At 38.1% G+C, this 27,648-nt stretch overlaps 1 protein-coding gene across 2 annotated transcripts in view; it reads left to right on the forward strand.

Moving 5' to 3' along the window:
* The window catches only part of ABCA12 (ATP binding cassette subfamily A member 12), a 275,603-nt gene that overhangs the window by 97,447 nt on the left and 150,508 nt on the right, over nt 1-27,648 (forward strand). The window contains exons 1-2 of one of the 2 annotated variants that reach the window (XM_077884813.1): nt 7,564-7,929; nt 20,147-20,240. In XM_077884813.1, the coding sequence (XP_077740939.1) occupies nt 7,861-7,929; nt 20,147-20,240 (163 nt within the window). In that variant the 5' untranslated portion in view covers nt 7,564-7,860. Of the gene's footprint in view, nt 1-7,563; nt 7,930-20,146; nt 20,241-27,648 lie in introns of those variants that run through there. The other variant, XM_077884812.1, reaches the window with a different exon arrangement.

A 27,648-nucleotide genomic window follows, 5' to 3' on the forward strand; every position in this document is an offset into this window, starting at 1 on the left:
AGAGTGCACATAAGGGGTAGGGAGAGGGTCGAAGGAGAGGAAGAAGCAGACACCCCACTAAGCAAGGAGCCCAACATAGGGCTCGATCCCAAGACCCTGAGATCATGACCTAAACTGAAGGCAGACACTTAACCGCTTAACCGACTGAGCCACCCAGATGCCTCAGGACTGATCTTTCTTAATACTCTACCTCAGATTTTTCCTTAAGTTTTAATAGCTTGACCCAAAAAGTGCCAATTATTTCTTATTTCGTATCCCTATAAGACTATAGCAACACATGTAGTAAAATTAATTAATTCAACACACTTTACCAGTCTAACCAAGTAAATTATTACTCATCCAAGGTGAGTAGGTGAGTAATTCTTCGCAAGACTGTAAATCACCCTGAAATTCCCAGAGTCACATGGCTCAATGGTAAGCAAGATAATCAGTTAGTTTATCAGACTGGCTTTACTGACAAGACCATGCTATTTGTGATGGGACATTCTGTATCATTGTACCATCTTGGAGAGAGAAGCTGCCTTATAACTTAGCTTGGAGAGAGTCTTGTTTTAAGCCCCTTTTAAATGTGCCTTACTTCTTGATTTTGTGGATCAGATCTTTACCAGTTGCTTCTTGATGTAGTTCTATCCACATCATCATTGGAGTGCCTCAGTGCTGATAAAGCACCTGAAAATCCTGAATCTAACACCTTCCTGACACCTACCTTCTTCATAGCACTGGCTATCACCACCTTACATCGCAGGTAAGGTGGAGCTTAGGTAATGAGGTATTAGCAATTGGTGCCTCATTATCTTAAGCCTCTGATGGAGCCCCACCCTCCTTATAAAAGAAGGATGCTGTTATTTTTGCCAGGAGTTAGCTTCAATTTCTCAACTTATTGCACATTTCCACCTGGGTCAAATGCACACATTTGCCATGTTTTCTTATTCATGATTGCTTTATGAGGCTGTTTGGAGAACAGGCTTTGCAGACACAGAGGCCTGGGTTCAAGTCACTGTTCTGACACTCATTAGCTGTGTGACCTAGGAAAGCTATTTACCCTATGTTTCCTCATCTATAGTGCAGGGATTCTAAAATTGTCCTTACAGGTTTATTATAAAGATTAGATTCTGTATGTGATGAGAATCCCATAGCATCTTTTTTTTTTTTTTTTTTTTAAGTAAGCTTTGTGCCCAACGTGGGGCTTGAACTCATGACCCCAAGATTAAGAGTCACATGCTCTACCACCTGAGCCAGCCAGGCACCTCCATCCCATAGCATCTTAATGTAAAAGTCAATTAATGGGGGGCGGAAAAAAAGTAAGTTGTCTCCAATGCTATGGACAAAAACCAGGGTGGAAGTGAAGGAGTAAAATAATGGATCTGGTTGCCATTAAATTTTTTTTAAATTTTATTTATTTATTCATGAGAGACACAGAGAGAGAGAGAGGCAGAGACACAGGCAGAGGGAGAAGCAGGCTCCATACTGGGAGCCCAACGTAGGACTTGATCCCGGGTCCCCAGGAACAGACCTTGGGCTGAAGGTGGCACTAAACCACTGAGCCACCCCGGCTGCCCGCCATTAAATTTCTAAGCCCTTTCACTTCATCATTGACTCAATCCCACATTTGTTTCCCATTCAGGATAGAGGTTTCAGGTCTAAACCACTAACATTTTCTTTTTTTTTTTTTTTTTTTTTAAGATTGATTTATTTATTTGAGAGAGAATTGGGGGAGTGCCGAGGGGGGAAGGAGAGAGAGAATCTCCAGTAGATTTCCCGCTGAGTGTAAAGCCCCACATGGGGCTCAATCTCAAGACCCTGTGATCATGACCTGAACTAAAATCATGAGTTAGACACTTAACTGACTGAACCAGCAGGTGCTCCCCAACCATTAACATTTTCATCTTCCCACAGCATCAGTTTTATCTCCCTCTTTCTCTTTAGAAGAGTTAGGATCTTCCCATTCTGAATCCTTACAATGGCATCCTGAGTTCTTTAGCATTAAAGTCCCTCCCTCTTCAAGTTTTATCTGCTACCACTTCAAACCAGTTTCTTAAGTCTAGTCAGGTCAGAGTTCTCACCATTCTCCAAGGATATAAACTTAATCCCAACTCAGTGTTTGTGTCCTCAAGGGGCTCAGAGTGTAGATGAGGAGAAAGCCTGACTATGACAGAGGCTTATAAGGAGTTGAGTATCTTTATGAACAGAGGTCTATAATGAAACAGATGAAGGGGTGATTAATCCATCCTGGAGTGGGGGCGTGGTGGGTGGAAGGGCTGGGAAAGGCTTCAGAGAGGAAGTAACACTTGAGTCAGTTGCTTAAGAATGAGCACGAATTCGTTTTGGGCTGAGGGAGCAGCATGACAAAGCCTGAAAGTGAATAGTCTTCATCCAAGGCATTGCAGCAGATGGCAGCAGGGATGATTGAGAGTGGAGAGACACACCTAATGGAGCTGGCAAGGGCCACACTGGGAACTTCTTTTCTGTTCTACCAAGAAGCCTAAAAAGAGCAGCCTTCCTTTTCCTGGCTTACTGGTGCAATAATTCCTGTGCACTTATTTTGGCAATGATTTTTCATTTTAATAAATCTCTACAAAAGATTTATGGGCCCCTAGAAAACCAGAGAAAACCCTGAAGTTCTTTTCTTTCCTTCTCAGCTCTTCCCACACAGTAAAGTACACGGGATTGGAGGCAGCATGACACAGAGATGAAAAATATTGATGTGGGAATTATCCCCACCGTCTCCACTTCTAACTGGGTGAACTTAGGCAAGTTATATCCTCTATGAATGTCACTGTCTTCCTCTGAAAATGGGGATAATGCCACTCTACTTTCTATACAATAGCCCTGCTATGATGATTCAGTAAGTGCTTAACAATTGTTTGCTACTCAGTTATTCAATAAGCATTAATTGACCACCTACTATAAGGCAAAATCTATGTTAAATTCCTATTATACAATGATGAGTTAAACAAACATAGGCTTTATAATCTAGCATTATTATTATGATTAATATAGATCTTTAGTTAATACTATTAAAACAAATTAATGTGTTTCAATAACATCAATATCCTATTCATGGTTGGACCCATTCCCTCTTTCTTTGGTCCTGGAGAGTAGCACTACACGATGATTGACTGCCAGGAGCTGCCACTCCAATGCTTATGGTGCCTGTCAGTTACATGTTTGTGCAGGCTTGGCCAAGCCACCCTTCTAAGTAGGTTCAGTAGGTGAAGTGACTCTAGAGGTGGTCCTAGATAAGACCAACCTTAGGATAACCATGCATGCTCAAAACTAATTCTATGCATGGCTCAATCAAATTTGGGCTGTTTGAACTGTTCTCCAAAACTCACCATTACTGGAGCTCAGGAAAGCAGAACACTGGAATCCTAGGATTAACTAATTTTTGTGTGAACTATTCCATGGTAAAGCTATATATATTTTTTTTGTTTTTACTGTTGGCGAAGTGAGCACACAAGAGCAAACACTACCTAAGCTCTGGTAGATTGTGTTAACTCCTTGTTTGATAAAGGGATGCACCTGTTGGTCACCAAGAAGTAGAATCACCACCATCAAAGAAAGGGAGCGGAGGCAGATATTATGGTCCAAGACTTGGATCTCATCCTAAAGACAAGCCAGGTTTGCTGGCCTCTGGCAGAAGCACTGGAACACTGAGTAGTATGACAGGTCACCATGGTTCAGCCATGTAGAATAATTTAACTTCTTAGTATGACCATAGGAATAAAATCTGTTGACAGTTTACTGGTAAATGTATTCATTCATGGATTTTGTATTATTCTATTTTGCTTCTGTTTATTTGCTTTTTTTTTTTTTTTTTTTTTTGCAATTTAGCTTTTTATAAAACTTTTTTTTTTTTTTAGTGGCTGTATGTCCTGGATACAGCTTATTTCCATTGCTAAATTGTTCTTTCTTCTCACAAGGGGAACTCCTAAAATATCTGCCAAAGCACCTCAGTCTGTAGTCAGGAATGGGGCACAAAGCTATATTTTTCTCTGCGCAAAACAAAATAAAAAGGAATTCACTGTCTTTAATCTCCTTCCACATGCTTTTCCATTTCCTTTTGGTTGGTCTAATAATCGCTTTCAGTTTTATTCTGATCAGAGATTATGTTTAGTGATTTACATAAGCTGTAGCTTCCAAGGTTGATGTTAGGTAAGGAAGGCCTTTTCTGCAATGAAATTATAAAAGATGCTTTCAAAAGTAAATTTTAAGAGAAGTTTGACAACCTTAAAGAAGATAGTAGAAGCTGATATGGCCAACATAGATGCCAGAATATAGATATTCAGAGTGGGGCAAAATTTGGAGGTCTCATTGTGTATGTACCTCACCTTAAACTACTTTGAGTTAAGTTTTGTGAAAGAATACCCCAGACCCTGAGTAAGTATGTGTGACATTTGGAGTTATGACATTGTGTGCCTTCCAGTATAAAGGGATTTCTTACATATATTAAACACTTAATGCATAGTTTTGAAATTACTTTGAGGAGATAAATCTCCTGGGAAGTCATGGGTTGTAATAAAATACAATATCATCATCAGATAATTAGAGGTAGTAGATGAAGGTGTCCAGGCAAGAGAACACCCTGAGAGAGAGACTCCTTAACCAAAGTTAAACAAACAGCAACAGAACAACTCCATGATTACAATGGAAAGATGACAAGAAGCTACTAGGAGAAACCATTTGATACTTTTTTGAGCTGACCTCTCACCTACGTTAGTCACGTGGTGAGTAGGTACTTTTTAAGCTGAAGTAACCTGACTGAATAAATTTGTACACCTGTAATGTCCCTTAGCATGTAGAATCACATCCCCAAAAACCATCTTGACTTCACAAGTGAGTAATATTTATTTGTGAACGAAACCATTTGTGAGTTGTAGACGGTGGCAGATGGCAGGAAAAGGAGGCAGGGAGTAGGAGCTCAAGTCATCTGCAAACTTTGAGAAAGCCAGAAGAATCTTGGACACTGAATCCCAGGAGTGGCAAAGGAGAGTGTTATCTCCAGAGGCACCTAGTGTCTGAAGAGGATCTTGTCTTTTTAACCTTGTTCAGAAAAAAAAAAAAAAAAAAAAAATTAAAGAGCCAAATTCTAGATATTCGGGATTGGCTGCCTAATGGGGATTAGGCTTGGAAAAATTCATCACAGCAGAGACAGAGCCAAAGTTGAAGTAATGGGCATGTGCCAGCATGGCTCCAGTCAACCCCAGGCTGGCTGCCATCAACACTGCAGAGTCGGTATGGGGACCAGGAAGCTGAACCAGCATTTGAACTTAAGCACTGAAGGGATAACTCACATGTTGCTTTTATTGATTTTACAAATAGATCCTGGATCAATCACAGAAAGGTGTGAGGACCAAAGGAGAGTTATACTAGCATTGGCTCAAATAGCCTCTTCAATATTCAGTTAAATTCAGCAGCAGTTATTGAACATTGATCATTTGAAAGTATTTTGATATAAAATAGTTTATGACCTTAAAGAACTGACAATCTAGTGGAAAAAATAAAAAATGCAAGATCCTAGAGGGAAATATAAACAAAGAACTCTGCTGGATTCAAAGGCAGGAGAGAGGATACCCTAAGGGTATTTCTCAAAAGACATCATGGAAGATGTCAACCTGAGGATGATATTGAGAGGTGGGAGCTTAGAGAGAGATAAGTTTATCCCAGGTAGTAGAGATGGCATGAGCAAGTCAAGGACCAGAAAGCAGAGGTATGTTTGCACATTGTAATACATATAGGTTTGGCAAGCAGTCAAACATTTGTAGTAGATTGTTGAAAAATTGGCTGGAGCCAGATTGTGGAGGCACTGGTATCACAGGGAATAGGTTGTCATTAAGGTGTTTAAGCAAGGTTACTCCTGGAAACCTTTATGCCAGACTTCTTCACATGTATCCTGAAGAGCCTTTTCCCTTTTCTCCTAATTTACAGTAGATATCTTTTGCTGATTTGGATATTCAAGTGCATTAGACTCCTACTATATCATAAGTCCAGTAATGTCCTGGGTCAGCCTATGTCTTCTTTAATTATAAAAGCCTAAAACAGGGGACATTGGGTGGCTCAGTGTTGAGCATCTGCCTTTGACTCAGGTCATGGTCCCAGGGTCCTGGGATCGAGTCCCACATCAGGCTCCCCGCAGGGAGCCTGCTTCTCCCTCTGCCTGTATCTCTGACTTTCCTTCTCTGTCTCTCATGAATAAATAAATAAAATCTTAAAAAAAAAAGTCTAAATAACATAGCTTTCCTGTAATGGACTCATGAACCCTGATCCCCCAAAGAAAGGAATCTACTGTATGTTATTTATGCCACTACAGCCTACCTTTTATTTTCTGCAATTTGTTTAACCTAATAAATTGTAGCAGAAGGCGAGACCTCGGCATAGTTAACTTCTCTTCAAATTAAAGCATTCAACTTAACGGGATCCCTGGGTGGCGCAGCGGTTTAGCGCCTGCCTTTGGCCCAGGGCGCGATCCTGGAGACCCGGGATCGAATCCCACATCGGGCTCCCGGTGCATGGAGCCTGTTTCTCCCTCTGCCTGTGTCTCTGCCTCTCTCGCTCTCTCTGTGTGACTATCATAAATAAATAAAAAAAAAAAATTTTTTTAAAAAATAAAAAAAAAAATAAAATAAAAAAAAAAGCATTCAACTTAACAAGTTGTATAAACTTGTAGATTTTGAAGCAGAAATAGTTTAAGCTAGCTTCCATTTCTTAGATGACTAATTATCTGAAGGCTAATATTGAAAATGCAATTCAACTCTTGCCTGTATGGATACTCCTCTCCTCTTTTACATTCTCCTTTTACCCAGAAGGAGCAAATGTGGGGTAGATTCCTCTTGTAGTAGGGTGTGGTCAGGGCCAGCTTGAACAGCATGTCACTGGTGATGTAGCTTTCCCCAACATGCCAACTGGTCGCGTTCCATCAGAGTTAGAAATCTATAGAGAAAAAAAAAAAAAAAAGAAATCTATAGAGAGATGACAAGTTCAAAAGGTAAATTATGTAGACTGTGTCAATCCACTAGGATTCTACCAAAAATAAAATTACATCAAGAAAGTGGCAGCATACTTCTCGCTCCATATTCAGTGTGTAGTACTCTTTGTTGACATCTGACTTTGGCATGTCATCCTTAAAAGACAATCCTGCATCACGAACCTGGATGGGCAGGCCTAGTCCAAAAGAAAAGAGGGCTAAAGACTGAGACTTTCTCCATGGGTTGAGATTCAGAGTGTTTCAGCTGAGCTCTGGCCATACTGAGTTAAAACATCTTACTGACAGTTTAAATATTATGAGTCAATGGGCCCAGAGTCTGGAAAATGCCATGTGTCCTGCCTCTGCTACAGCAGGCACTATGTAGAAAAGAAGGCGAGAGAATGTAAGACAAGTCCTACTGGCTTGGCAAGAGTCCCACCTAATTCCTCATGACGTGTCCAATGCAGGTGACACCTCTGGAAGGTGTGGATAGGTAGTTAATTTCATGGAGAGTAGGAGGTGTGGGTTTAGCTTTTTTTTTTTTTTTTTTCCACAGTAGGGCATTATCTGAATGATATTCATTCTCTCTTGAGGCTGGACTTCATGCAATAAGCAGTAACCTGGATGTTGTTTTAAAATAAGCAAAGCCACTGACAGATCTGGTCTGGGTTCTTGTTTCAGAGGAAGAGTTGGCTGAGAAGTGTTCCTTGGTCAAAGATTAACCTAAAGGAAAAAAATCCAGCAGTAGAAGAACTGTGGGTTTCTTACCCCAGCCCTCAGGAAAGCTATGCCGTGAAAAGGCTTTGGCCCATTGACACAGCAAGTTGGACAGGGTACCAATTCTTCTGTGAGGTGGAAGAAAAGAGAAGAATTCTCTTGTTTGTGGTGTTTGGAGGATGGCTTCCCAGTTTCATCAGCTTCGGGTTCTGGTCTGGAAAAATTGGCTAGGTGTCAAAAGGCAGCCGGTAAGTAGAAAAAGGGAAGGAGAGGGGTCCAGGGCCAATACTCCAGGCAATCCTTAAATGTGATGTTAATGAGAGGTAAAGAGAGAAGAGTTTTAAGCCATTTTCTAAAGCAGGATTAAGATATTTAGAAAACATCCCTGTATCTGTCTTATAGCTAATGGGGCAAGTCTAAACAGGCCCCCAAAGCTGCCTTTTGATTTCAGTAAATTAAAAGGGTAAAGCAGGACATGCCCTGGGCGAAGAAAAGGATGCACTTTGTTACTGGAACTAGTGTTGAACTAGTGTTGGAACTAGTGTTGAATTCTAGGTTTCAGGCCAAAATGTTTTCAGAAATTTTCTTAATGAATTTAGTTAAAAATGAGATGAAGAAAAATATCAGATGAAAGGAATAGTAAATGGGGGAAAATGCGTTTGAAAACCCAAAGTGATGGAAGGCCTGTTCAAAAAGTAAGATATAGAACAGAAATAGTTTGATGGTTGTTGATATAGAAGAGCTTCTAAGAAACTTCAGTGCCTAAAAACTACTTACTGGGAATGTCAAACAAGAGTCCATATATGTGCCATGCCTCAAGAATATTATTGAGTCACTTTAACTTCACGGTTACAGTCTGTCTAATCAATTTATTACAACATGTTTTTTGTGCTCTTACATTCATGTTTGCTTTTTAAATTACAAATCTAGCTATTAGATCCTCATCAGATGGGGGTGTAGGGAGATTGAGATAGGAATTGGCTTCTATGAGTTGTCACATACTCAGAAGAATGTTTGAAAACCAGAGAAATTCAGAAAGGCACTCCATATACTTCATTTTAGAGTGGTAATTCCCAGCCTCAAATGAATAATATATATTTTATGCAGATAATGTGTGTCATAGAAACCAACATTTTATCTGTGTACCTTATCTCACTCTGGGTTTCCTGGAAGTGCCTTGACACCTTACTTAAGTATTCTGATATATATATTAAGAAAGGGAAGTAGTGCTCACTCACCTTTGTGAGTGTGGGGTTTGGACATAAAATTTTAAATCATTAATGTTTTTTATTTAAATCATTAGTGTTCCTTTTAATTTGGAAGCAACACAAAAGAAAACCTCCCATAATTATTCTGTGGTAGGTTCTATGTAGAATTCAACAGGAAAAGAGTCTGGGTAGGTGGATGTGGTCAGAAGAGGAGAGTTGGATTCTTGGTTCTGCTTCTTGCGACTGCATGACTTGAATAGCGTACCAGTTTCTGTGAGCACTGGTTTCCCTATTTGCAAAATGGGCCCAGGTTTTACCATATCTATCTCATACTGTGGTAAGAACCAGATGTGCCAAGGTATTTCAGAGTGCTTTACAAATGGTGAGACACTCGGCAGATTATAGGGGGACTTGGAGTAATGTGTGTGTGTGTGTCATATTTTATTCAAAGTACCAGTGAAAAGAAATCCAGGAGAAGGGATTGTGGGAGAGAGGAAGAAATTTATATACAGCACAGTTCTTAAGTGATGAAAACTCACTAGTTAAAAATAAAAGCATGGAGGAACTGAAAACTTAACGTCTGTTATTGACGATAAACTTGAATACTGGCGTGATGTATTTTTCCTTACAACTTCATTTTACCTAAAAATTAAAAAAAAATTAAAAACCCTCAGGTGAATATATTTTTTCCCATTGAGAAATTTTATCTTTAGAAACTTTAATAAATTCTTTCCTTATCTGTAAAGTAGCTAGTATATCAATTTTCTGCTTTAGAGTTTTTCTTCATTTTAGTCAATTTCTGCTAGATATGGCATATTTAAGGAGATGGAATTTAGGCATGCTAAAACATTTTCACCGTGATACCTTGTCTTATTCCTATGTAGTCAAAATCCCTAAAAAGCCCCTGCTCATTATATTTTTGCCCAAGGAAAGAGAATACATGATCTGTTAGTTCATTTGAGGACTTCAGAGGACTCCGATCTTAAGGCTACCTTGAGTCCCAGGACAGGTTAAGTATTGATTGCAGGAAATGAAATCAGAAATAGTTTTGAATTTGGGGAAATATAGAAGGGTCACTTGAATCCATTATGACCAACTAGAGGGACATAAGAGATCTTTAGAAAATGGTGGTGCCCAAAGGAGAAGGAAGGACACTTCTAGGTGGAGGGCAAGAGGGCAAAGTTGGTTCAGGTCAGCCCTATTTCCTGCTCTTGGAAAGAAGACTTGAGAACACATGTGGAAAGGATGAACATGTGATAGTGTTAACAGGGAAGGATGAGACAATCAAGAGGTTGGAAAGTTAGGATTAAAGACAGTAAAAGGAGGTGAAATGAAAAAAGAAATTGTGAAAAGAGAAAATATAAACAAATTAAAAGAGAATGCTAAAAGAAAAGGGATATATATTGAGAAGAGAATATAGTCTATATGTAGGGACTGGACTCTGTCATCCATCAAGCAATTATTTAAAGTATTTAAATTATTATTTAAAATGCAAGTATTTTTATTTCTCTTGTAAACTTTCTCAATATGATACTTTAAAAATGTAGTTTTTTACCTAGGAATGTAGAAATGAAGTTGTGTGACACTGGAAATATACAGTCTTTAGTGAATGTTAAAGAATAATCACTACCTGGAATCCCTGGGTGGCTCAGTGGTTTGGCGCCTGCCTTGGGGCACAGGGTGTGATCCTGGAGACCCGGGATCGAGTCCCGCATCGGGCTCCCTGCATGGAGTCTGCTTCTCTTCTGCCTGTGTCTCTTCCTCTTTCTCTCTCTCTCTCTCTCTGTGTGTCTTTCATGAGCAAATAAATAATCTTAAAAAAAAAAAAGAGAGAATAATCACTACCAAGACATCCTCCTCCATGTGTTTTCAAGAGATTCTGTCACAAAGCAAAATGATGGGAAGGATAGTTTCTAAAGGAAGAAGTTAGAAATCTACTAGTGGAGAAACAAATGACATATAAGAAAAGAAAAACATGAAAAACAAATATATAGTAAAATAATTAGAGTGGGAATTACTGAGGAAATACATTATAAAAATATATACTAGAATACGAAGTGAGAAAAGTATCTCAAACACCCATATAATATAAGAAATTGAGACGTTGCAATAAGCTAAATGTTGAATTTGGCTACAAAAAAAGTAAGGCAGGATCTTTAATTTTGGAGGTGACCTCCCTCAAAATTGTTCTGAGAGTAAATATTTCTCTTTCTCTCCTTTTTTATAAAACCGAATATCAGATTTATGAAATATTTGGTATTATTTAACTGCCTTAATTTTATTGGGCCCCAGAGAGCGTAAGGGAATTGTCCAAGGTCACACAATGAGTTTAAGAACACAAAATCAGATTTCCCCCCAAATGATTCTATTATTTTCACTACCTCTTGCTGTTCCCCTATAGCCACTGAGGCCACTGAGTTGAGTTTCCTTTTCCAACATTCTCGGATCCCTACTCAGAGTTCAGCTCACCAGTGAAGAGATCATATTTACTAAGGAGGCCTTAGATATTGCTGATTTTTAGTATTAGTGGCTACATCAATTCTCAATGATATAGAAAAAAAAAGAATGCTACAGGAGTGTGAAAAAAATACATTAAGCACCAACAGAAATGGTAGGTAATACAGAAAATCAATTAGATGCAGTGGCTACCCTGCTGGGCTTGTAATTTAACTCTAGAAATAATGCAGAAATGAAGAAAAATTCCACTGGAGATGGTTAGCAACAGGGAGGCTTACCTAATGAGAGGCTAGTTAATGATAGGAAACTGAGTCCTGGCACAGCAGATTCTGCAGAATGAAAGACTAGATAGTGTAAGATCAGAGTTTATCTTTCATTAAGAGGATGAATTCTAAATAGGCATATCAAAGAATGACTTTAAATCTCTATAGAAGTGGAATCTAATTCCAGACTCACAACAGAAGAAGGAAAATTACCTTGAGCTGTTTATGTTAATCTCACTGTTTGGCTAGTGGAACACACTTTAGCTCAGTTGGTAATAGTACCAGTTTTTCTATCACAGACATTCCCACAACTTGACTGATTTCTAATACTTTGTTTTTTGTTTAATTTTTTTAAAGATTTTATTTATGTATTTGAGAGAGTGAGTGCAAGTGTTCACATGAGTGGGGAGAGGGGCGGAAGGAGAGGGAGAGAGAGAGAGAAACAGAATCCTAGCTGAGTTGCCCAGGCGCCCCTGATTTCTAACCCTTTGGATAGAGTTTGACACTTCCTACCCAACCCCCACCTGGCTCATGTAACATCCTCCCACAGTGTTGAGAAAAAGAGGAAGTCCTAGCTTCAAAATTTTGGAGAAGGTTGATTTATGTATTAAAATAATGTTTTTGATTAAAGCAATTTAGGATTAAGCTGTAACCTCAAATTTAATTCTAAATTGGATTAAAATAAACTAGGTCCTGAACAATTCAGGCAACTACTGGATCAAATGTCCCAGGCCCATTTACCTCTTCCACATCTATACTGTTTATTCCCTTAACCCCTTTTAATTGTTCACAAAAAAAATTTAGATCTACCTGTTGATGTTGGGACCTGGCACATAGCAGACATGCACATTTTGTTAGTTTAGTCAAACAATAAAAACCAAATGAGGGGGGATCCCTGGGTGGCGCAGCGGTTTAGGGCCTGCCTTTGGCCCAGGGCGCGATCCTGGAGACCCGGGATCGAATCCCACGTCAGGCTCCCGGTGCATGGAGCCTGCTTCTCCCTCTGCCTGTGTCTCTGCCTCTCCTTCTGCCTGTGTCTCTGCCTCTCTCTCTCTCTGTGTGTGACTATCATAAATAAATAAAAATTAAAAAAAAAAAAAAAAAAAACCAAATGAGGGGAGCCTGTGTGGCTCGTTGATTAAGCATCCAACTCTTGATTTTGGCTCAGGTCATGATCTCACAGTTGTGAGACTGCGCCCCCACCCCAGTGGGGCTCTGCACTGAGCCTGCTTAAGATTCTCTTTCTCCTTCTCCCTCTGTCCCCCATTCCTAACTCACATACTCTGTCTCTCTCTCAAAGAAACAAAAAAATGAGATGAAGATGTTTTAGAAATGAGAGCAATCAAGAAATAAATTAGCTTGAAGTCCAATAAAAAGTTTTGTTTTAATATGCATCATTGAAAATTTACCAATTTCCAAAATGTATTATAATCTGTAAGTATAGATTTCAGAAAATGTCCTTGATCCCAGTTTTTAGATGAGTCATTTCTATGGATGGCAGTGTTCAGTAGCAGAAAGCCCAATTAACTGAGAGCTCTGTCACTTTTATTTCCTTGTTTTGGGGATAGAACTAAGGTTTATTCCAGTTCTAAAAAAACCAGCCTCTTACTTCGAATGTGAACCCTGGAATACTCTTGTAACCACCAAGTATCAGTCATCCTTGATATATGGGACAATCCAAAAGGAAAAGAACAAAAGAAGGAAGAAACCAGGGATGCCTGGGTGGTGCAGCGGTTTGGCGCCTGCCTTTGGCCCAGGGCGCCATCCTGGAGACCCGGGATCGAATCCCACATCGGGCTCCCGGTGCATGGAGCCTGCTTCTCCCTCTGCCTGTGTCTCTGTGCCTCTCTCTCTCTGTGTGTGACTATCATAAATAAATAAAAATTTAAAAAAAATTAAAAAAAATTTAAAAAAAAGAAGGAAGAAACCATATACTTTATACATGGAAATTTGAGCAATTTTTACTTTGAAGTGTGTAATAAAAAGTTATGATTCTAGGGGTGCCTGGGTGGTACAGTCAGTTGAGCATCTGGCTCTTGGTTTTGGCTCAGATCTTGGTCTTAGGGTCCTGGGATGAGCCCCAGCTCAGGTGCTGTGGGGAAGTCTGCTTGAGATTCTCTCTCTCTCTCTTTCTCTCCACCCCCTGCCTCTTCCACTTGTATTATCTCATTCTCTCTCTCTCTAAAAGAAATAAATCCATTTTTTAAAGTTATAGTTCTATGTTACATGATAACCTTTAACTGATTTGCAGTGCTCATATACATTGAACTAATAGAAGTATGGCATTGTGATCAAAGAGAGCTAGTAGTATATCCTATAGTGGTTTGACTACACAGTTTAGTGATTAACTATGCAGGTCCTGAAGCCAGGCTTCTTGGGTTCAAATACCAGCTCTACCATTTAGTGGTTTATGGAATGAAGGCTTAGTTATCTCTTTAAGATTCTGATTTCCCATCTGCAGGAGGAAATATTAAATGAGATAATGCATGTAAGTATTTAACATAGCATCTTTTACATTCTAAGCAGTCAATAAATATTAGCTATTATCATTTGGAGTATTATACTGAATTGATACTAATTATAAAACCACTTGACAAGAATTCATCCTGAGGAAGATATTTTGAAATCATATTTAACAGAAAGTTGTGGAAGGAACTGACATTGGTCATGTCAGAGAACTGACATCTCCTCTCCAAGAGGAGAGGGGACTCTGTCTACAAATACTTGCTGATTTCTCATGTAGAAAAAGGGGCCAAACTAAGATGAATGAGTGGTAGTTTCAGGAAGAAAGATATCATCTTGACATGAGAAAAAAAATCAGACAATATGCATTGTCCAATAACGAAGTCTCTTGAAAGAGTGAACTTTTAGTCACTAGAAGCATTCAGGTAGAGGCTGAATAACCATATGGCAAAGATGTTTACCCTAACTTTTGATATACCAGTCATTCTGGACTTATTTCTTTTCCCAGAATATTCCACCCTCTTTCCCATCTGTGGGTCTTCACCCATATGTTTCCTCTGCTTGAAAGACTCCCACTTCTTTCTCACATTTCATCCAACATACATATCTTTTCTTCTGCTTGACCCTTTTTCATCTTCTAGGTTTTAGTCTCAGCTCCCCTTGCTTTATCTTCCTTTTGCACTCTACTTCCTTTATCTTAGCATCATCTGTTACATTTGGTTATAAATTTTTTAACGTTTTCCTTCCTTAAAAGACCTATTTTTTTCATTGCTCTATCCTCAGTGCCTGGTACCCACTGGTGCATAAATTTTTCTATTGTATTATGAATGTAAGACTCTCTAAGACTATGATTCCATGGAAAGGAATAGAGAATCTTCATCTCAAGCATTTTATTTTTGATTTTCAGAGTTAGGCAAAAGAATTCCCATTGCAATTTGGAAATTGTACTGATATTCAGTATCATTCATTTTAGACACAACCAACTTCAAACCACCCTAGTGCAAGAGACACAAACACAAATATCTATACAGGAAAGAAAGTAATATCACTGTGTGAAGTGGGCCAAGCATAAGACAGTAGGGAATGGTGACATTTATGATGAAGACTGGAGCATGGATGCCTTATTTAAAAGCATTCAAATAGTAGTAGTTTCCTCAAGTTTTAAATATATGGTAACACATTCATTTAAAGTTCACCTGTATCTTATTTTCTTATTTACTTCCAGTGAAAATGATTTTTAAGACTAATAAAAATGGTGGACACAAATAGAATCAGATGGACCAGCAGTAATTAGAATAAAAGGTTCTGACAAAGTAATGGTGTATGAATTACCTAAAGCTGAAATTATGTGCCGTGCTCATAATTTCAGATTTTTCAGAAAATTACATTTGAGAGGTTTTCAAAGATTCAAAACAATAGTTCTTAGCAAATGCAGAGGCAAATGTTACTATGAAATTCAGTTAGTTAATAGGTAATACAGATGAGCTCTAAATGAAAATTTTGGAGTGAATTTATATTTGGTTCATTCAAGGTATTTCTTAAGGTTTAAACTTGAGATTTTGAGTGAATGGCTTTGCTGACTTTAATGTCATTGAAATGTATCCTGCCATCACCATTAATTTCCCAAAACTTGTCCCATGTGTGCAATAAGATAGAATTCCCAGATATGAAACATGTTTGTTTTTTGTCTCTCTTCTTGGCTCTTCATCTTTTCTCTTTTGCTATCTTTTAAAAATTGGCTCTGGATTTTTAAAAAGAATTTAAAAAGAATAATTTCTAAATTTTACATTTTGAAACAATTTCAAATTTAAAGAAAAGTTGCAAGAACAGTGCAAATAACTTTATTTCTAGAGCCAGTTGCGATTGGATATTTTAGTGTGACTATTTTACAAACAAGGACATTCACCTATATAACCCAATTTCACCATCAGTTCTTTAGATGCAATTCAAGCTTCATCAGTTGTCCCAACCATGTCTTTTATAACAAAAGATTCTAGTTCAGAATCACGTTCTGCATCCAGTTTTCATGTCTCTGGTCTTGCCTTTCCAACAGTTTGTTAGTCTTTCCTTGACTTTCGTGACCCTCACACATTTTGAGCATTTAAGACTAGTTGTTTTGTAGAGTATCTGTTGTTTCCTTACTTTTAGACTCTGGTTATTTATCTTTGGCAAGAATGCTGCAAAGATGGTGCTGTGTTCTTACACCATTGCTTTGCATCAGGAGGTGCACAATGTCAATTTGTCCCATTTTGGGGGGAAACTATTTTGGCACTACGTACATATTCCCATTCCTCATTAAACTTTTAATTTATATATTTGTTTGCTTATGTGTTTATGCCAAATAAATTCCCAGATTCCTAGTTTATTCAGTTAGATGTAATTTTTATTGTCATAATATTTTTAATGTTTAAATTTGACCAGTGAGTCAAATTTGATGCTTGAGTTTGTGATAGGCTGGTGTCTTTATGCATTTTGGAAACCAGGAGTTCATACCCATGTCTTTAGTTCCAACCCAACGCTATTCCATTCTCATTTTCCTGTTTTTCATATTAATAATGCCCTGGATGGATAGTAAGAAACCTGGCTCCTCTTCTGGATAATGTGTTTACTTTTTGGTGTACCTTCCTACATGAAACTAATCATCTGCTTCTCACATTGAAGACCCCCTCCTTACCCAGCCTGGGTTTTGCCCACCCAGGTCTGACTGTTGCACTATGCATTTCTTCTTCACCTTGCTAGGGACCCACCTTCTTCCCTCTGTTACTGTTGTGCCCTTGGTCCTAGTGTGGACTAGCCCTCCTGGGCCTCACTGAAAGGCTTTTCAGCCACTGAATTGTTCCAGAAAAGAAAGGGAAGAGGAAGAGAACAGAATGGGGCATCTCAATGGAAAATAAACCCTGGAGAAATAAAAGGAGACAAATGCCATAATCCACTAAGGAATTTTAAATTACTCAGTGTGCATATGCTTTTAGATGTCAAGAATGTGGGGTAGAGGGTGGAATGTAAATGATGTATAGAGGCAAATATGAGATCATTAAAATATTAGCATAAATATGAAACTTTTAAAAACTGCTTTTCCTTTAGTTTTCAAGTAGTCCAATATCTATATGTATAAAAATCAATATATCAGCCCTTTCTCCAAAGAAACAAAATGAGCCATGGCTCATTGGTTTCCTACTTGGATACTTGACACTGCATTTGCTTCTAGGTTGTTTATGATAATATTTCGAATGGTGTTGGGAGCAATCCTGCTGCTATGAAAATTTAAATTTTGTTTATTTCTTGCTTTTGTGATTAACTTGTCAACCTTAACATTCCCTAGATCACAGTGTGGAGGGCTTTGTGTTTATTATTATAAACACATTATTTCTGATATACTTTCTACTTTCTATAAAGCATTATTTTTCCTCAAAGTAGGATGAAATTTTAAAAAATTTAGCCTACGTATCTTAATATTCAGATCCTCATCCTCTGCTCTGCCTCCCAACTGGGTATGTGACTTTGGGTAAGTTCATGGACAAAGCTGTGACAAACTCTGCACCCCAGAGAACAAAAAAGAAAGTTGGATCAGATCAAGGCTTCTTAGCTTCTTCTGTGCCATGGATGTCTTTCACATCCTGCTGAGGCCTATGGCCCTTCTAAGAATAGTGTTTTTAAATCAATAAAATAAATAGAATTACAAATAAAACCAATTATATTGAAATTCAGTTCTTAAGGTATTAAAAAGCAAATTTATGATATGGTAGTATGTGTTTCTTTATTATAGCACTAAATAAATAACTAAATAAATATGATAATTCTATAACTACTATAATTTTTAATGTCACCATGAGTAGAAACAAAACTTTGAGGTATCTGCAACATTAATGTGATTTGCAAAGTCACAAGTACTTCTAATAATGTGATTTGTTGCCTATATTTATCATTAATGGAAATGGTTAATTTCAATCAAAAGGTAGAGGGAATAAAAATCTAATTTTCTTTTTCTTATCAAAGTTTACAAAAGCCTTGAATAGGCTTTAGATAATGTTAAAGGAACTTCCCAGTAAAAATATTCTAGGACTTTATAAACAATCCTGCTAGTTAGGTAAGGCGGCATACATTTAGAACTGCCCTACTACAAGTGTGGTTCATGGACAGCAGCCACAGCATCATCCACCTGCAGCTTGTAGGAATGCAGAATCTCTACCCCACCTCAGATCTTCTGAATCTGAGTCTACATGTTTACAAGATCCGTAGGTGATTTGTTGTGCATATTAATACTTGAGAAGCACTCCTACAGATTAAGCTGTTCAGCCTGTCTGGGAATTTTTCAGCTATGATCAAACCAAGTACCCTAGGATTTCTTAGATCTACAGTTAACTTCTTCCATTTGCTAAAAACTTGCCCTTAAACCTGCAGTCCAGGAAGCTGGTGATAGGCCTTACAGCTGTATACACACAGTGGAGATTTTCAGTTACCTAAGGATCAATAATTGAATAGGTCTAGATTGTTTTGGAGATTCAAAGAGCCCCAGGCAGTAGTTTGAGATTTGTCAGAAGCAAATTGTCTCTGAAGTGGTGGAGAGTGGGGGAGGAGTGGTAACAAGTCTGCATAACCAGACAGAAACATAGTTCCAAGTTGAACTCTATTAAGTATAGGTGAAGCAGGAGAGGGAAGCAGGAAAGGGAGGTTCTTGCCTCGTGGAGTCGAAGAATCTTGAGGACAAAGGAGAATGAGCAAAACGATGGAATTTTATTAAGCAAGGATACAGGAAAAGCTCTCAGGAGTTGAGAAGGGTCCTGACCAGGTTGCCAACGTGGGACTCCACCAATAGTTTTTATTTAGAACTTACCAGGGAGCTTGTGGCCTTAATATTCTTGTGACATCTTAGTTTTAGTGAGGACCAGGGATAACATCTTTAATGACTTCTTTGGGGTCTGGTCATTCTTTGTGGTACCAATGTGACTGCCATAAAAAGACACCACCTCTGATGAACAGGGCAAGGTGGTCTGGTTTGTTCCCTTATCTCTGGTTTCATTGCGCCTCAACGTTTTTGGAATTTTTGGTGAGCCTAGTCCCATAGTCCCCTACCTATCCCTCCCTGCCTAACCCCACTTGTCCCTTACTCATTGGTAGGGTTTATTCTTTAGGGTTTGGCTTGAGAACTATAACTATTTGCATGTCACAGTTGATATTTTTGCAAATATGTGTTTTTTACTGCTCTGAAACCAGTTTTATACATATGCAAAATATTAAGTCACATTTTACAAACTGAATCATGTCTACCAACTGAAGTGTCTTATAGTGAAATCCTCTAATAGAAATTTTGATGCAGTGTTTGGTTTATTGAACGTCTGTTTTGTACCAGTGGAAATTCAGAAATGAAGAAGACACTGTTCCTGCCATAAAAGAGTTGCCAATTTGTTGTAACCCAAGCAAAAAAAAATAAAATAAATTAAAAAAATAAAATAAAAAAATAAAAAAAATCTACCTATTGTAGATAGGTAGATAGATATAGATAGATAATAAGAATATAAGTTCTATGATAAAAGCAGACACAAGATACTATTTATAGTAGCATGAGGGGTTACACATAACTTTAAGTTCCCGTTTACTCATTGACTTATTCATTTGTTTACTAGTGTTTATTGAGCCATTATCCAATGTCACAAACTATCTTTATGGCTGACTGCAGAATGCTGACAATGGGAAGTGGTAAGATAAGTCTAGGTTGAAGTTATTTTGGGTTTTGTATGCCCTGTTTAGAATGTTGAACCTTATCCAACAAGCAACTAAGAGATTTTTTAAGTATGGAAATTACCGATGAGATTTGAATTTTAAGATCATCACTCTTGGGACAGTCATGAGAGGTGACTATAAAAGGGGGCTTCAGAAGCTCATTTTAAGGAAAAAGCATTCTTGTGTTCACCTCAAGGTCTCTTATAGTTTTAAAAATCTCTCGTTCCTCTATAATTAATAGTATTTATAAGCAAATATCTGATTTGTGTTTGAATTTTATAAGATGTTGTACTTCTTGTCAAATTTTTGGTTCAACAATACAATTAACATTTTTTCCTATCATTATTTTGCAGCTTTGGACACTTGTCTTGATTTTATGGCCAGTCATTATTTTCATAATTTTGGCTATTACCCGGACCAAATTTCCTCCAAGAGCAAAACCAACTTGTAAGTAAATGAGATTTATTTGTTTCCCTAATTGTGTAATTCTTTAAAAAAAAAAAAAAACTATAAGAGAGAGAGATACAGAATGCGTGCACTCGTGTGCCCAGTGGGGAGGGGCAGAGGGAGAGAGAATCTGGAGCAAACTCCTTGCTGAGCACAGGTCCCAGATGGGGCTCAATCTCATGACCCTGAGATCATAATCTTAGCCAAAAACCAAGAGTTGGATGTTTAACCAACCGTGCCAACCAGGGCCCCTAATTTGGGAATCTAGTTAAAATTTATTTTAATACCACCTTAGTGTTTTATTGTAAACTTTTTAATAATGTTTCCACCTGGAAGTCTGTATAAATAGCCTGTTTTTTTCTCCATTTTTTGAATTGCTTAGAAAGGGGAGCCTGTAATATTTATCTAAAAAACTATGAAGCATGTAGGAGAATATATTTTAATTTTTACAAAATTTTGACTCATTTATTATTCACCTCATAAAGCTCATCATGCTATGTACAACACAAACAAGTAGCAATCTCAAGTTAGGTCATCCATTACTTTTATATTGTAGCAGAAACCATAGACTGGTATTTAATCAACTGAACAAATGAAATGCAGAGTACCATACAGATCTCTCTTCCGGACTTGTATGAGTGGTGCAAATGTATCAACATATTTAATTTGAAAGAACATTGTTTTCCAGTTATTGCTATTTTAGCCACATTATTTAGTCATCACCAAGTTGAAAAATGGGCAGAAGGCCACCTCAGGCCTTTATTTTCTTTTGGATCCAGAATGGAGATGCAGAAAAGACTCAGAAAAGTCCTCAAAACTGAGAGAGATGAGCTTTTTAACCCCAATGATCTGACCAGTGTTGTTTTTGCTTTTGTTCTTAAACTTTGGGGGTACTTTTCTTGGTAGAAGAGTGAAGATTGGGTGAGATACTTCATGTTTCACAAAGCAGCCATCTCCTAAAAATCTGCTTGTACACCAAATTTCTGAAAATCAAATTGTATTTCAGATAAATTATGGTAATTTTCTTTGTAAAAGAAAACTATGCTGAATTATTTGTAAAGAGAAAAATGAGCTAGTGTCTTTAAAAATAAGTGTTTTTTCAATCACCCAGTCCCAAGAAGTAAGATGACAGCAATGGTGGAATCTTGATTCATACACAATAGAATAATTTGGAGAGAACATCATTTCAATTAGTGTATTTAAACTCTTGGTACTAGAATAAATAATTCCTTACATTTGAAAAGCATTTTGCCATTTCTAAAGGACTTTTGCTCAAGTTATTATGCAGAGTTGTTGATGAGATTTTATTAGGCTGTTGATAAAAGCAGCATAATTTTGTTCTCTTCATATTGTATGTATATTAGTTCTTTATAACAGATTAAGTCCGTTCTATATTGTTGAAATGTATGTATTCTTGCCTATCTTAAGTAGCATGGACTTTAGAAATAATGCATTTAGCATATAAGGACAAACACTCTTTGAATAACTCTGGTTTAAGATATTAATTATCAATTTACTAATGATAGTGACAAAAGGAGTTTATTAGCTTCTTTCAACAACTTATTTCTATAAATTTCTTGTTTATAAGGATGTTATTGATGTTATAAGTTTCTCTTACAAAACTTGTAAGACAGAAATATAAGGTGTGTGAGTGAATAGTCTTAATTGGTGCTACCTGATGGGATTTAGAGATTCATAGAGAAAAAAATGAAAAGCTCTTAGAGTTCCACTAAATTATGAAGAAAAAAATTGGAAAAACCATGTAATGAGTGCGTCAGAGACCTAATCTTTAAAAGGTTCTTCAAAAATATAACATCCAGAAGGAAATGAATAACCACTTCTTACTATGGACTTATGATCATATGCTAATAGTAATTAGTTATCAGGTAGTTGTCTTTATGTTTGTGGGTAGGAGAGAACAAAATTATAGGGAAGCTCAAACATTGGAAATATTTTTGCTAGTCTCTCAGGCCTTATAAGACTCAGTTAAAAAATACTTTATTGTTTTTATTAGAACTTTTTGAGAACTATTAGAGGGAAGGTTCCCTCTCACTTTACAGAGGAGAACATTGGGACCCAGGGAGATTGTATTTTGCCAAAATTCAATCATGTGGGACAGGAGCAAAAGATTTTGGAAACTACCTTTACTTTGTTTTTGAGATTTGTCTTATATTTTACCCACTTACACAAAAAGCCAAAATACAAATTGTGTCCAAAATGTCAACTCACCCTGTAATCAATAGAGTATAAAATGTGATTTTATAATTGAAGGTGCTATCTGTACAGCAAATTAAATAATCTAAAACTAGTGTAAACACAGTTACTTTTTTCACCCTTATGGTAGAGAGGGAATAACTCCAAAATGAAAATTTGGATTCAGGAATTTTTATTCTTTTTTAAAATCATTTTTGTGTTTCTTTGTTTTTCTTATCTATTTACAGTGAAAGATTAAAGTGAGTTCATAATAACAAATGATAAAAATAAATATTTCTTGATCCCACATGTGCCAGACACTTAGGGAGGTAATGGCAGTGTTATTCAGTTGACAGGGAGAAAACAAATGCGCAGAGAGATTAAGTAACTTGCCCAAGATTGCACAGTTAATAAGTGGTAGTATCAGGATTTGAACTCAGGCAGTCTAGCTCCAGACTCTAGTTTTAAGCACATGGACTCACATTTCTTAACATCTAGGAGTCAGTACTAATTTCTTATGCTGCATTATTTGGGTTTCACAAAAGTAGACTAAAAGTTAGAAATTAGGAATATAAACACCCCATCTCTGTCTCTACCATGAAATCAAGAAATATGAGGGAAAGGTGCATGCTGATGTATGAATCAGAGTTATCCTAAATATTAGTATTCAGTGGAGAATGCTGCCTCTCTCCGACTAATTCTGTGTGAATCATTGTATCGTGGAAATCAGGTCCCGTTTAACAGAGTTAAAAATCCTTTCTGCGCTACAGTGACTGGTTCAGTGCCAATTGGGCAACAGAGAAATGAAAAAGAAACTCCAGGCTACACCCCAGCTGAAACCCAGCTATGGTGAGAACAGGAGTTGTCATCCTGTGGGCACGTTCTGCTCCTAGAATAGCTGGGCAGGTGTGTAGGACTGATAAATCATTCAGAACCAATGTAATTAGTGACTCAAAGGGCTCCCTCCATAGTTTTCTTGACTGATGGGTGTCCAGAGAAGTCTGAATTTTTGGTGAGTAAGGAAGCTGCTGAAGTCTCTGCCATGGTGAGCACCCGTCCTGAGCAAAATACTAAACTTTTGGCATCGTCTGCCTTCACTTAACGCCCTTCTGTGTCATCACAAACAGCTTAGGTAACTAGCTTCTGAAAATAATAAGTTCCAGGTAAGAAAAGCTTCCCAAGCCTGGCAGACAGGCCAGGATACTTCTTGTTCACATAGTGAAGAAATGGGCTACGGCACCACATCTGAAATAGTTCCAACCTCTTATAATCTGTACATGCAGTGACTTGTCAGGAGGCAAACTTTAAAGCCGAAACATCATGCTTAGGGAGCAAAGACAAGCAAAACAAAACAAAACAGACCCTCCAAAACACATTTAGACTAAGCCCAGCTATAATGTGCAGTGAGTTATCCTTGTCTCATTTACACACACATACCCATGAAGTGCAGGCAAGCAGTTCCTAATTACTGCGGAGCTCACTACTTTTCAAGAACGGAAAAAATCCTGCCATAATGAGATAAGTGGACTCCAAAAATTGCACTCCTGCCAAATAAGGAGTCACATTTTTATGAAGTTAATGAAAAACAATATTTTTCAAGTGGTTGAAAATATCACTAACAGCACAATAGAAATGATACTGCGTAAATATGACTGTAGCCTGGATTAAACTCCCAACTATCTCAAGGCCATCACTTCCTAATACCTCAGCTCCTCATAAAAGAAGAAATTAGGTCCATCTCACATCTGCAGATGAGCTGGTGGAAGGCGGGAGCCAACTGCTAATTGAATTATATACAAATTTGTGCTAGCACAGGGCTATATTGGTTATACTGTGACTATGGTCACATCCACCTATCTGGATGTGACTCCATTAGCTTTGGTAAATGCAAGATCGCCATTACCAGCATGTCTTTTGACCTCCAGAGCCTACCTTTTGTCTTCAGGGATGCAATAAAAGTAATAATAGGGGTGAAAATTTATTGAACACTTTACTATGTGTCAGACACTGTGCTGAGTACTTCACATGTATTTCCTTAGTGAATACATCAAACTATATGATTGTCCCGATATTAAAGATGACAAAACTGAGGCAAAGAGATAAGTAATTTACCCATATTCTCATGGGTACTATGTGCCTGAGCCTGGATTTTAAATACAGTTTTACCTGTAGATACAGTAGTTGTATTCAGGTCGTGACCGCCAACAAAGGCAATACTAAGGTCCAGCTCATTTCAGTTTACAGTGCCTCCTTTTTCTTCCTCATGCCACCTGTTAGCACAATCATAGATCGAACATGGCTATAAAAGTGAACTCAATTGGCTTTTCTACTTGTCAGCAGCTCTAGGAAAAAATATGAGAAGGAAGATTGAAAATATTGATTAATAGGTGGTTTGTGGGATCCATGCGTGTTGCTATACCTACAGTCCCTGAATTGTTAAGAGGAAGCTCTTGTGTGGTTTTATGTTGAAAGAGCCGATGAGGCATCTTACTCGTGATGCTTGTGAAAGTCAGAGGAGCCAGGCTTTTTCTGGCCCTGCTCTCCCTTCTGACCTCTTGTGTGGCATGTTTTCGTGGAAGGGATGGCAAGTGCATGAGGACAGGATTCTGTCCTGGGGTACAGCATGCTTTCCAGCATGCTCATGATTTCATAGTAATATTTGGAGCACCCATAGTAAATAATTTCCTATTCTATTTTGATTGGCTCAAAATTAATGTAGGTTTTGTTTTGGGGAGCTCAGAACTCATCATTCATAGCCTGCCAGCTATTTCCCCATCTGATTTCTCCATTCTCACGTGTGCCAGCAGCACCAGGCAGTCTCCCAGGTTAGAAACATCTGAGTCATCCCTGACTGCTCCCTTTCCTTTACCTCCCATAACCACAAGCCTTCAATACAGAATCTATCTTGTGAAATGTATCCTGGAATTACCCCTTCTCCATCCTTCCTGCAGTCCCTTGGTTCAAGGTCTCATTGTCTTATGCCTTTATTTCTTCAACAGCTTTTTATTTTGGGAGTGGTGAAGGGCACTCTGGGAGCTCAACCTCTACCTCTTTCCAGAGTGTATCATCAGATAGTCCCTTAAAATATTCTTTGTATCTATTAAGTTTTAACTCCTCTTTATCCTGCTTTAAAGACCTTCATAATCAGAATTCATCCAGCTTTCTGTTCACTGTGTTCTGTGGTATGTGGCCTTTGCCTAAAGAAGCAGTGTCCAAATGTCTTCCACACATCTCATGTTCATTCCCGCTTGGACACACATGCTCTTGCCTCCTCCTCCTCATCTATCAGAAGACAAGCTCACACTTAGGGCTTATACTTTTGCCTTCCCTGATCACTCAAAACTCCAATTATTTGTCCTTTATATTAAATCTCTTGTGACTGTATGGGCCAATGGTTTTTTTTGAATGCTTTATGCTTTAATCTTGACTCACTCATTAGACAGATAGTACATTAGTAGCAGAAATCATGTCACAGCATCATACTAATATCAGATACAGCATGATTCCTACCAGAGGGAACAAAATAGAATGTAATACATCATTCAGAATTTAGTGCAGTTTGAAAGATATGGGTGATTGGATTATAAAATTCACCCAGAGATGCATAGTAATAAAGCTCAATGTGAGTCTGAGACAGGTAAAGGACAAGAAGTTAGCTTGCTTTGGGCTTGGTTTTTACTTCTCAGATCCAGGTAAATCGGACTATGATATCAAAAAATATCTATAAGGCTAATATTGGGACAAGAAAAGGGGTATAAAGCTCTCTCACTCCTCCCCAAGTAGATCCACCTGGGAATTTCCCTCACAAATACCTAAGAGTTCATGTGAATGTGTACAGAAGATTTTTGTGTGGGAGAGAGTTATAGTCTACTTCTTGCTTAAGTTCCAGAAAATGTTGGAGCAACTTTTGAATTTCCCAGCCAAAGCCCCATTGTTTACTTTTTTCATCTGCAAATCAGTAGTTAACACATTTTTGGGGAAACGTTACTGACCCTTTAGATGGCACCATCGAGATAAACTCTGTGAAACTCAGAGACAGAGACTGTGACAGTGTCCCCTACAGACTGTGACAGTGTTTTCACCGAGCTGTAGGAAGCAGCAGGTAAGGGGCAAGGTGAACGTGGCCTGGGCACACTCCTACAGAGGGGCGGCTGAAGCTCCTGCTGGTAGCTGCCCATCTCCCCCTACTCCTAGTTAGAAATCCTTCCTAGCTCTCATGCAATGTCAGCAGGCACACCCTGATGCCAGATAAACACGACAAAAGGATTTCTCAACTAATGCCCTCTGGGGCTTAGTACACAGAGTTGCATCAGAGAGCCGGAAATATCTTTAAGTATGATAAAATTTAATTTAACCAAGTAGAAGAATAGGGGCACCTTGGTGGCTCAGTCAGTTAAGTGTGGGGCTCTTGGTTTCGGCTCAGGTCGTGATCTCAGGATGGGGGTTTGATCCCCACATTGAGATGTGTGTTCAGCCAAGAGTCTGCTTGAGATTCTCTCTCCCTCTCCCTTTACCCACCGCCACTCCACATTTTTTCTCTCTCAAATAAATAAATGTTTTTAAAAAGAACAAGTAGAAAATAAAGACTAGAGAAATTATTGATTGCACACTGGAAGATCTCTTGTCTTTTGGGTTTTATTCCCCTGTCTATTCTATATCATCCCTACTTCTGATGATTTACCTTACTGGCTTCCCAGAGGTGACAAAGGTGACTACTCCCCTGACATCGTCTCTGGGGCCATGTGTCTTCTCTTTTTCACTCCTTGCCTCTCTCCTTCCCTTCAAAAAGAGCAGAGGGGGCTCCTGTTACTTTCAGGTAGAGACTTCTAATACTCAAGTCTATATGACAAATAAAGATAAATAATTATTTATAAAATTTTCACAAGTATAGTAATATCACTTGATGAGGTCCCCAGTATCAATGGATGTCTCCGATATACCCCTGAAACTAAGAGCCAGATTTAACAAAGTTAAGCTTAACCTGTTCTCCTTCACTTATGCCCAGACATGGGCTCACAGGTGAGGATCTGGCTGTGTGGTTGGATGATGGTATATTTTCCAGAGTGACTGTTAAACATTCTTCTAAGTATCACCCAGGAAACCTGGCCTAGCAAACCTTGGTCATTTTATGTTGCTCTCACTATTCAACTTTTCTCATTCTCTTTGATTAGGTCACATTGTGTCTTTTGCTTTGATAAATGAACAAGGGTGTATT

This window comes from Canis aureus, chromosome 36 (genome assembly GCF_053574225.1).
Source record: "Canis aureus isolate CA01 chromosome 36, VMU_Caureus_v.1.0, whole genome shotgun sequence".
Taxonomy (NCBI): domain Eukaryota; kingdom Metazoa; phylum Chordata; class Mammalia; order Carnivora; family Canidae; genus Canis; species Canis aureus.